At 38.4% G+C, this 12,578-nt stretch overlaps 1 protein-coding gene across 1 annotated transcript in view; it reads right to left on the reverse strand.

Moving 5' to 3' along the window:
* Positions 1 to 495: 495 nt before the first annotated feature.
* GLT1D1 (glycosyltransferase 1 domain containing 1) overlaps positions 496 to 12,578 on the reverse strand; it is a 113,690-nt gene continuing 101,607 nt past the window's right edge. Inside the window, exon 12 of the mRNA XM_031948414.1 lies at positions 496 to 1,134. Coding sequence (XP_031804274.1) covers positions 988 to 1,134 — 147 coding nt within the window. The 3' untranslated portion in view covers positions 496 to 987. The remainder of the gene's footprint in view (positions 1,135 to 12,578) is intronic.

A 12,578-nucleotide genomic window follows, 5' to 3' on the forward strand; every position in this document is an offset into this window, starting at 1 on the left:
CACACACACACACACATACATACACACTATGTAATATGATTCTTTTAACTATGTTAGCCAAAAAATGCATCATCCTAAAGTCAACCTGATGAACCTCTCTGAACCCCAAGGTCTTTTCCAGGCCACAAGGAGGTATCAGAACGGGACTTCAGTGGAGGAAGTCCACTCACAGGTTTTTAAACACTAAGTATGAACCAACCGATTGCCAGATTTTATACCTAATGTTTCAAACACCTTATATCTGTATTCCTAAGATTTAAATGTCAAAATATGAATTTAATTCACTTTACAAGAAAGATGATAAAGGACATTTTCCCCTTGAGATTTTCTTTGCCATTTTAAAAAATCTTGTTGTCTATTGACCGATCTAATGGTAGCCATCTCTAGGGTAGGAGGTGGAGGGGAGGGAAGAAAAAAAAAAGAAATTTACATGATCATTTTATTGTATATTTGAAAGAAATAGCAAATTGTGCATAGTAGATTTGTAGTTTCATGTGCAATCATATTTTTTTATTGTACTATGTTATAGAAATGCTTGTTTTATTCCATATTTTTAAAAAAATTCATGGATGGATTGAGGGTGGGAAGGATATTGAATATGTGTGCTTTGAAGGTTTATCTGCCTGAAAACTATAGCTATGTTCCTCTGGGACAAATTCTTTAAACCCCACTTCTGCTAAAAGCTAATTCTTCTGAAATTAGCTTCTGAACCTCCACCACAATCAGTTGATGCAATGCATTAGGGATATTTAGACAGGACAATTATAAAGTACTGAACAGATTTCTAATTTTATGGTTTAAATGAGCATTCTATGACTGAACATTTGTGTCCCTCTAAGATTCCAATGAAATATGTCTGATTTTTACTAAAATGGACCCCACTGATTTAAATCCAGATCTGGATGCAATACCCATGGGTTGTGGTTTATAATTGATTTGGAATCACACATGATGAATCCCATGCACATTTTCCTAACACTTGATAATTCACTGAAGTTTCCGCATGAGATTTTGATAGGTGTCTCTTTCAGATTTCCATGAATGGCACAATTTCACATACTCTTTTCCTTGTGTCACGATTTTCTTTTCTAATGCAGGATCATTGACCAGTCTTTTGGCCAGCTGAACAAATTCCTGAGAAAGAGATGGGTGATGATGGGAAGGAAAGAAACAAACACAAATCATTAATTAGGAATACAATCTCTGTAAATAATTGCAAGATCATTTATCTATTTGCACTTCTGGCCTGCCTTCTGCCTTTCTTCCTTTTGCAAATATAAACTGTCAATGACTTTGACACTTTAAGGATATGGGATGGAGTCAGAGCAGGCGCTCCCAGTACAACAGAAATCATGGTCCCTCTAGGATACCTCAGAAGACTATTTTGGGGAGTTAGTTACTGTTTTTTGAAAGAAAATCCCCACTAAGGCCTCAGACGTCAGGCACACAAGTGGACCTTGGACCATACCCAAAGTATTTCTGATTTATATTTATACAAAAGTCTGCCTTCCACTGGTCAACAATGGTTAAACATCAACAAAACCAGTACCACTCAAATACACTATCAGAGAAGGGACCGTTTTAACCTAATCTATTTGCTAGAGAGTATGTGTTAATTTAAAAAAAGGTTTGGCAAAATGGATAGATAGATGGATGGATAGATAGACAAACAGACAGACAGATAGATAGATACATAGACAGACAGATAGATGGATATATGGATAGATAGATGTATATGTGGATAGATAGATGATAGATGATAGATAGATGATAAATAGATGATGAATATAGATGGATAGAGAGAAAAGAGAGAGAAAGCTACAGATAAGTACATAAACATTGGATAAATTAAATAAATAAAAAATAAATGACAGGTAGACAGATAAGATACTAGATAGACTAAATAAATGAGAGATAGAGACAGACAGACAGACACAGGGAGACAGATAGATAGACTACATAGATGATGAGAGAAATGGACAGATGGACAGACTTTACAGATATATGTATGTCTCTATAGATTTTTAAATATAAAGAAAGAAACAGAAGATAGAAAGAGAGAATAATAGAAGCTTGGAAAGAACAAGAAAATCAAGAAAGACTTCAGGTAGAAGGTGGCACTTCAGCTAAACCTTAAAGAAAATCAGGGATCCCAAGAGAGATAGATTTTAAAGAGAAATATACAGAAGATGGAAACAAAGCCAAATGACAGAGAATGGAGAGAAGAGCATGGAATAATATTGGAGCTCTGGTCTCTGAAGGAGCTGAGGCTAGGAAAAGAAATTAAAGTCAACAGGGAAAGTTAATTGTTTGGAGCATTTTGAGGGATGGGGGAATGTTGTGGATAAAATTTACTTAGATATTAGGGAAATTTTGATCAAGAATTTCATGCTAGAATTTCATGATGAACAATATGGGGAGATAGAGACTGGAATAGAATTCAATTAAGTGAAGGTACAGTTGAATGTGTAGCTGAACTGAAAGATGTTATTAAGAGTTCAATGCCCACATGGAAGGAGTTCTCCCTGGAAGGAGTATACCCACAGATATTCTTGGCCCTGTACTTTTTACATTTATATCAATGACTTAGTGAAAGGTATAGATGTCATACTCATCCAGTTTCCAAATGAAAGTCTAGAGAAATAACTAACAAAACGAATGACAAGGGATTTTGAGAGGACAAAGCACTGGGCTGAATCTATAAGATGAAATTTGATAGAAAAAAATGTAAAATCTTACACTTGGATCCAAAAAAATCAGTTTCATCAGTAAAACCCGGAGAAGGCACAGTATCTATTTTGTAAAAAACAACAACAAAGGGGCTGCTAGGTAGAACAGTGGATAGTTCCTGGAGTCAGAACAACCCAAGTTCAAATCCAGCCTCAGATACTTGACACTTACTAGTTGTGTGACCCTAGGCAAATCAGTTAATCCTACTTGCCTAGAAAACAAACAAACAAACAAAAAGGGAGGAAGAAAGGAAGGGAGGGAGGGAGGAAGGGAGGGAGAGACAAAAGAAAAGCAACAACCTGAACATTTTAGGGAATTGCAAGTTCAACATTAATCATAATTATGATATGACATCCAAAAAAAATAAATAAAAAGCTAATGAAACCTTGAGCTGTATCTGGAGGCAAAGATTCCTCAACACAAAGTGAGCTGCACTGCCTGACTTTTCGTCTTCCTTCCTTTCTTCTCTCTCTCTCCCTCTTCCTTCCTTCCTTCTTCACTCCCTCCCTCTCTTCCTTTCTCCCTCCCTCCCTTCCTTCTTTCTTTATTCCCTTTTCCTTCCTTCCTCATTCGTTCATTTTTCCTTCCTTCCTTCCATCAGATTGTCTGAAGTGAGTCCTGTGCTCAGTTCTGAGTGTCTCTGTTTAAGAAAAATGATAAGATAGAGTAGCCAGAAGAAAGCAGAAAGCATGGTGAAGAGCCTGGAGTTCATGTCATATGATGGTCAGCAGAAGGCATTAAGGATGTTTAGCTTGAGAAACAAAAGGCTCCAGGGGAACATGGAAGCTACATTCAAATACTAGAGGACTACCCCACTGAGTTGTTATCAGACTTGATCTGTTTAATCCTCAAGGCAGAACCAGGAATAATGGGTAACTTTTGTTGTTGTTGTTATTCATGTGTTAGATAGTGTCCAACTCTTTGTGACCCTGTGGACCATACTGTCCATGGGAGTTTCTTGGTAAAGATAGAGTGATTTGCCATTTCCTTCTTCAATGAATTAAGGCAAATAGGTTAAGAGATTTGCCCAGGATCCCACAGCTAGTGTCTGAGGCCAGACTTAAACTCAACTCTTCCCGACTCCAGGCTTAGTGCTCTAGCCAATGAGCTACCCATCTGTCTCAGGATAAAAAGAAACTAATTTAGGCTTTGTTTCAGTGAAAATTTTCTTAATAATGAAAGCTATTGCCAAATGGAGTGGGCTACCTCGAGAAGCAGTAGGCTCACCCTCCTTGGACATCTTCAGAGAAAGGCTGTACACCCACTGGTCAGATTTTTATGGTAGGGACTTCTTTTGTGCGTTAGGCAGACTACATGGCTGCTGGATCCCTTTAAGTTCCTAGTTCCTTTGAGTTGAAGCTAGGCTTGGGGGACGTGTGCAGAAGCACAGAGACAGGTGGTGAACATGTAGGAAGACAGCCAGGTGTCCAATTTGGCTAGACTGGAGCACAGTGTACTTGAAAGGGAGCGATATGTAATAAGGCCAGAAAGTAGGTTGCTGAATGACTAAACGAACCTGTAAATTTAAAGTCCTTCTCTCTCAAAGTACTTCTAGGTCTCACTGTCTAAATCCTATTATCACTATTTCTTTCTTTCTTTTTATTTTTCAAATGAAGAAAATGAGGTCTCTGAGGGGTTATATTCCTCACAAAGGCCTCAATTTTGAATAAAAAATAGAGGTATCTGATACAAGCAAAGATTGACAAATACAATGCAACAAACATTTATTAAACTCCTAATATGGGCAGAACATCTGGGAGAGATACAGTTGGATAAGGCACAATCCCTGCCCCCAAAGACTTTACAGTCTATACCCACAAAGCAAATAAGAGAGAAAAATTTAAGTTTTAGTCTATATATGTGCAAGATTTACAAGTAGACATAAGATTTTTCCATACATACCCACTATAATAAGTCTACACATACACAAAGATTTTCGTAGAATGAGAAACTTTAAGGGAATGTTAAGTCTGGGTGTCTGGAAACTGTCAATAAGACAACAATCATCTCTTCTGGATGCCTGAGGGCAGGGGGTAGACTCCATCAATTCTCATGATCTATTTTAGCTTTAAGATTATTTTCCTCTAGGCCAAACTGAATTCTACTGGGTTATCAATGAAGTCTTTTTGAGAAAGCTACTAAGAGATAATGAAACATAGTATATGCATTCTTTTATACACAGAAACCAAACACCTGATTTAATTGTATGCTAAAATCTAGAAGAAAAGAGGTTATAGTATGTAGCTTTCTTTACCTCAAAATAAGGCCCCAGTTCCTCAAGGCTTTTATTATGCAATTTTGAATTGTATAAGCTGCCAGGAAACAGATCTACTGCTTGTCAAACATTTATTCCAGCCCCACCCCTCCCCATGAATTGGTCTCTCTCTCACTGGTTTATTCTACTGCCAAATATTTCTTGGAGTCATTTCTGTGGCAGCCTACAAATATAAAATATGGATAAAGCTCAAAATAATACCAAATAATAGAAGCCCTGGGAGAAAAAAAAAAGGAAATGGACTGGGTACATGTGAGAAATCTGTCTGCTGAAAGAATCAAGCAAAACTAGAGGGGGGAAAGAGAGGAGGGGGGTTTCATAAAGTCCATGCAAAAGATCAAATGCTCACCAGTCATGAGATCTCCTGAGAATGGAATAGTATATGATATGAGGATCGGTGAGAAATTAATTTTTCAAAAGTTTCTATCATCAGCAACTGATCAGGCCACTCATCATTTTCAAGAAAGGAAGAAAATAAAAATAAATAAACCACTAAAAGTTTTTCCTCAGTTTCCTGGATATTCTCCTGTCCAAAGGCAAAATGGAGGACTTCCTAGAAAACTAAGTAAAGTCTTTGAGACACTCTTGTTTCCAGAATAACTTGTGTTGATTAACTCCAGTATAGGAAAACTAACGGGTCTTTTTTAATGATACCCACTGTAATTTAAGATCAGCACTGGAAAAAGCAGGTGGATGAAGAATGCCTAAAGGTCAATTCAATTCAACACTTTTTATAGACAAAGTGCTGGGTTACATGCAGAGGATGCAAAAACAAACAAAACAACTCCCTACCCTGTAAGCAGGTAGAGCCACAACCTTAAAAAACAGGAAAATATATATGGGTTGGGGAGTGGCTGAGAATGGAGAGAAGAATAAAGGGGGCCAAATAAATGGATTAACTATAGGTCAAAACTACAAGAGAATACTGCAAGAGAATAATAAGAGTAATAAGTAAGTAATAATAATAAGTAATAAGAAAAGACAGGACTGCTGTGGTAGGCTAGAAGGGGAAAGAAGGGATGATGACTTGATGTAAGAAATGGGAATACAGGATAAGTTTTTAGGTGGATGTTTTCCTCAGAGTGAAACATCATATTAGCACAATAAGCAAAATGTTTTGTATATCAAGAGGGGAAAGTGTGGCACAATGGACACCACAAGGGCAGGCTGGGGTCCTGCTTTGGACAATACTGGCTGTGTGACATGAGATGAATCACTTCATTTCTCAATCACCTAGCCATCTCTCCATAAGTTTCAGAGAAGGTGCCAACCTGAATTGGTAGAGAGAGTATCTTCACCCATATTCCATACACCAATTAACCCACAGGTCCGCTGTATCTGCCTATTCTGTTGTAAGTAAAGCCCTGTGCAAATCTTAAAGAGTTAAATGATATCAACGTTTGCCCTTGTTATTGTATCTCCCCTGATTGCAAACTCCAGGCACTATACCTTGGGATATCAATCACTATCACATACAATACCATGTAGTAATTACATAAATAGCTAAATTGTGAAATTCCACTCAAATATATGAAGTAAGTGTCTTCCCGTGAACTCTCGTGAAGATGAACTAGCTGGGAAAGGGGAGTGAAGGAAGGGCAGTAGCAAATGACCCTTGGAAGGAACATCATGAGGACACAAAAGGAATCTTTTTCCTTTCTCCTAAATCACAGCAATAAAAATCGTTTTTTACCCTCACTGACATGACAAAATAATAGCATGACTTCCTAAAGAAAGTTAGCAATTTACATAAATTATTTCAAAATCAAATACAAAAAAATGGCTATTAAAAATGCTTTTGCAGATAGATACTGGGGGATGGGAGAATATAATCTGTGACTGTAAACGAGGGACATTAGAGTTTAAAATAAATGAGGAATATAATAGTCTTGTCCTTATCTGCAAAGTGCTGGATGTAGTGCCAGAAAACATGGAGAGATGCTGCTACCAGAAGGATGCTTCCTATCCAAAAGAAAGAGTCTGCTTTAGAGATCGTTTAGAAGATATCTCCTTTAGTGATACTAGTGATGAAAACATACTGGCAGAGATTACATTAAAATACTCCCCTGAATCTGTGGTCACATCCTTTCCAATGATTCAGATCACAAACTGCCCCAAACATCCATTCTGTATGACTCCCATCCATGTCCTCCCACCAGTATGGCATAGGATTTGGATTACAGCAAAGCTGTCTACCTATCCCACCTCACCGTCACCACAGGACCAGCTCATCTTTTCTCCATCATACACTTTAGGGCATAACTGATGCCTTTAATGATAATAACTGTTATTAATTTGATAGCTGCTTATTATTGCCTGATAATAGCTTAAATTGATAAAGCACTTTTCTTAACATAACCCTATGAAGTAGGCAATACAGGTATTATGTCATCTCTATTTTACAAATGAGGCAATTTAGGTTCTGAGAGACCATGACTTTCTGGTAGAAGTGTATCCAACAATAGGAGCTGAATTTTGAACTAATATTTCCTAACTCTTTGGTCTACATACAAGGTGTTCCCTTTCTGAGGAAGGGAGGAAGGAAGGGAAAGAGAGGGAGGAGGGAAGGGAAAGGAGGAGGGAAGGAAGGGAAAGGAAGGGAGGAAAAAAGAAGGAAGGAGGGAGGAGAGGGAAGGGAGGAAAGAGAAGGAAGGGAAGGGAGAAAGGGAGGAAGGAAATAAGCACTTATTAAGCACCTACTACATGCCAAGCTCTATGCCTGTACTTTAGCAATATTACCTCATTTGAACCTCACAACCACCCTAGGAGGCTGTTATAATTATTCCAATTTTAAAGTTGAAACTGAGCCAGACAGAGATGAACAGGGTCACTCAGGGTCACATACTTAATCATAATAGCTAATGGATTTGAACTTGAGTTTTACCACAGCAGGCTTAGCACTCTATCCACTGTGTTCCACTTGAAGTAAGTACTTAATAAAATGAATAAACAAATAGTTTCATTTATTCTTCAACTCTCATCCTTTTGTTTACCATCCTGCAGAGCTCATTTGCATTTATTTTTCTTTCAAATTTTATTTTATTCTGAACTTAAACACTAAAAAAAAAAAGCTCATTTCTACAATACAAGACAAGGATTGAATATGAAAAAGCTGTGATTCTCCATTTCATACTAATTTTTTAAGACTATATTCCAAAGCCCCCATGCTCTAGCTTGCCATCAGGAAGGAAAAGCCACAGGTGACTCCACCGGGATGTGACTCTGAAGGCTTTAAATGGAGAGGGCAGGCCCAGAAACATCTCCAGTGAATGCTGGAGTTCTTGGCAAAGTAACCAGGAGATGAGGCAGAGCAGAAGAGCAGGTGCATTAAAAAAATATGAAAGCAAATTTGCAATTAAGTCATTGTAGTTATGCCTTTGGGAGACAAAAATGAATGGGAAACTAAATGGCTAACAGTGACCCAAGGGAAGTCTAACTTTAGTTGTGCGATTAAAGGAGCAATTAAGGAGAGAAGCAGCTCGGAGGGACAGAGGAACTCATCACCTGCCAGGCAATTCAGGCCCTTTCGGCATCTCCCTGCTAAATAGATAATCTGCCTGAACCAAGGCTTGGAACTCCCAGGATTTTCATGGGCAAACATTTCCGGTGTTCCCACTGGATTTATTTCTATTCCTAGATGATGTAGATGATGTATGGCCTGATCTTCATACATGGACCATTTCTTAATGACCACTTATCCCCCCGACGTAACATTAACTCAGCCCACACTCTTATTTCAAGTCTGAGCAGTATCAGGGACAGTGCAGGGCTTTTTAACTGGTAAATAAACAGCTCTGTTGGTATCAAGGAAAATGTGTTGTTTGGGAGATAAGCGGCTCTGGCTTGCTGTATATATATGTGTGTGACTTCTGGATATGGGGATGCTTCATAAACAAGGCCCACAGTCTCAGTACACACGATGATAACACATGTATATCCCTAACCTGTGGAGAATCTGCAGGGCAGGGATATAATGAAGTCAGTGGCAGCTAGCTCATGGAAACCTGTTTAATGACACAGAGTAGTGGGGGTGGAGGGAGGGAGGGAGGAGATCGTCCCATTGCTTCTGTTACTGACAATTTGAGAAGAGAATACACATCAGTTTTTTGGGGACAGGCTGCTAAAGTCCTGGGGGAGATAGTGCAAGGGATAGTGACCTGTGACCAAGGTTTTTCTATAAAACACTCTAAGTTTGGATAAATAAATGCCAGTATTCTTGAAGATAGATCAGGTAGAGAACAATGGCAGAGCTTATGATTTTACTGATGCTGTTACTTAATTTAAAAACAGTGTCTGGTATCCAGTAGGCCTTCAATAAATATTTGATAAGTGAATGAATGGAAATGAATGGAAAACTAGCTGCTAATTAAAAAAAGATTGGTCCATGCCAGAGGCATCTGTCTTAGATTACAAGCTCCCACAAGAAGATAACATACTTGTTAGGTCACTTCAAAGAAACAAGAAGCTGCTGTATTTATAAAGCACTTACTATGTGCCAGGCACTAGGGACACAAAAACAATAAAAATAATCCCTGCCCTCACAAAACTTATATTCTACTTAGAAAAAAGCAACTTTGCAATTAAGTCATTGTACTTATGCCTTTGGGAGACAAAAATGAATGTAAATGGCTAACAGTAACCCAAGGGACCAAGTGTTTATTACATAAAAATAACATGTACACAGATGATTAAATACAAAAAGTAATTTCTAGGGAAGAGTTTTAGCAGCTGTAAGGATAAATATACCCCCTGTAGGAGTGATACCCAAAGTGCATCTTAAGGAAATCAAATATTCTATAAGACTAAGAGGAGGAAGAATTGCATTTCAAGGACAGGATATCATAGTCAGAAATCAGAAGCTGGACCACAGAGTCTGTGAAGGACAATAATATATAATAAGCCTAGAAAGAAAGCAGGAGCCAGCCTCCCCTTAGAAGCAGTTGAGGTGGCAATAGTTAAAACAGCTGGGCTTGAAGAAAGGAAAAATAAATTCAAATCTGGGTTCAGATACTTCTAAGTTGTGTGACTCTGGGTTGTCGTTTTAGCCCCGTTTGCCTCAGTATCCTCAGCTATAAAATGGGGATGATAATAGTACCTTCTTTGAAGGATGGTTATGAAGCCCAAATGAGTTATTTGTGGAAAGTTTTTAGCATAACACCTGTCATATAGTAAGTACTACAGAAATACTCATTTCTTTCCCATTCCCAGGCTGAGAAATACTCTAAATGCCAACAAAGGAGCCTGTATTTTAATCTTAGAGTTGACAGAGAACCACTGGAATTTCACATTAGACCCAACACATTAGAAAGAGGAAATACTCTTACAGAATGATCTCTGATGTGAGAGGTGGGACATGAGAAGCTTTATATTCCCTCAAATTTGCAGAATCATTTTTTAAAAAGGATTTGTCATCCTTCTATCATCTGACTTAGTATAGCATGTCACAGGATTACATACTTCCAAGCGACTGGGATCCCAGGAGCCATTTGGTTCAATCCCTTCTTTTTACAAAGGAAAAAATCAAGGGGCAATTGTTGCAATGTCATATAGGAAGGGTCAAAAGTGAGATTTAAATTGCATTATTTGTACAACTAAAGAAAATGAAGGCCAGAAAAGTGAGAGTATTTGGTTCAGGGTCACCTAGGAAACCAGGACTAAATTCCAAGTCTTCTCAATCAGTGATCTTTCTCAAAGATCCGAGAAATTTGGCAAGGCCACTGTTAACATCTGTTCCTTTTAAGTAAAAAGTCTCCTGCTTTCAAGAAGCTCAGTGTTAAGTAAGGCAGAGATTCATGAAAAGGAATTTCCTATTCAACATCTCCCAAAGTGAAGATTTCTCTGGCCTCTTGAGTCAGTCTCTTTCTTCCACTTTTGGACAGTTATAACTGTTAGGATGTTTTTCTTCTGATGAGAATACAAAATCAGTCTCTGTCATTTCATTGCATTGTCTCTAACTCTAGCTCCTGGGCCTAAGAAGAACTGATATATACAGATACTATAGCTTAACACGTAATATGGGCCATAAATACAGACACTATAGCTTACCACCATAATATGGGCCATATATACAGATGCTATAGCTTAATACTGTAAAATATGGGCCATATATAGTCTATAAGTTAACACCGTAATATGGGCCATATATAGACACTATACCTTACCACCATAATATGGCCAAATATAGACTCTATAGCTTACCACTGTAATATGGGCCATATATATAGATTCTATAAGTTAACACTATAATATGGGTGATATATTCAGATTCTATAACTTAATACTATAATATGGGCCATATATACAGACTCGATAGCTTACCACCATAATATGGGCCATATATACAGATGCTATGGCTTAATACTGTAAAATATGGGCCATATATAGTCTATAAGTTAACACTGTAATATGGGCCATATATAGACACTATACCATACCACCATAATATGGCCAAATATAGACTCTATAACTTAACCACTGTAATATGGGCCATATATATATAGATTCTATAAGTTAACACTATAATATGGGCGATATATTCAGATTCTATAACTTAATACTATAATATGGGCCATGTATACAGACTCAATAGCTTAACACCATAATATGGGCCATATATACAGATGCTACTTCCTAGTAAAATGAGATTGTCCTAATAATAAACACTCCAACACTACTTTCTACTAGAAAACCCCCAAAAAAGAAAAACTTCATGGGAGCCTGGGCAATATTTTCTGTAGGTGAAGCAGAGATGGGCTGATAAAAGAGTATGGGCACTCTATGCTATTAGTTCCTATTTCTGTCTAATGTCCCCCAAAAATACTCATGTGAAGTATGCCCTCAGCCTGAACCCAAACCTGAGTGGGGGGGAAGGGAGGGGGAATGACACAGAGAGATGCAAAACCCAAGAGAAATGTTAAGTCTATACTGTTAAATCAAGGGAAAAAAGCTGCCTTTTTTCCATCCTAAATCAAAGGGGAATTGAGTTTACCAATGGGGAAAAAAAAAGGACAGGAAATGAACCTTAGCCCCTTGCTCATATTTTAAGAGGGCTCCAGATATCATGCATCAGAAGCAGAATGTTCCTTGTGTTACCCAGAGTGCCCCACACGGCTACTATTATTGCTGGGAACAGCGGTTGTGCTGTCACTCCCACAAGAAAGCCTGGCACACACACAGAGCCCATTTTGTCTAGTCCCAGGCGCTCGGCTTTTCTAAGGAGTGAGCCCCACCTTGTGGCTTCAGCTGTATTTTATCCTGAACTAATAAAGCCCCCCGTGGACTCCATGCTCACTCCCATTCCGGTGGCTTTGTGGCTAAGAGGAGATGCTTACTGCTCACTGTTTATTCGGGCTCATCCAGGCTGAGGGAGCCACGAGGAAGCAGTGCGCACAGTGGGGACAGAAACGGAGGGCACACAATGGGGACAGAAACCTGGGAGAAAATGCCACTGTCCCTGCTTTCTGCTCCCTTAAGGATGAGGAGGAAAACCTTTTGCCTTTATTTATTAAATGGCTTCTCGAGATTGTGATGTAGAAGTCAGAAGGGAGACACAGAGAAAGTAAGATCCATAAAG

Source organism: Sarcophilus harrisii, chromosome 1 (assembly GCF_902635505.1).
Source record: "Sarcophilus harrisii chromosome 1, mSarHar1.11, whole genome shotgun sequence".
Lineage (NCBI taxonomy): Eukaryota > Metazoa > Chordata > Mammalia > Dasyuromorphia > Dasyuridae > Sarcophilus > Sarcophilus harrisii.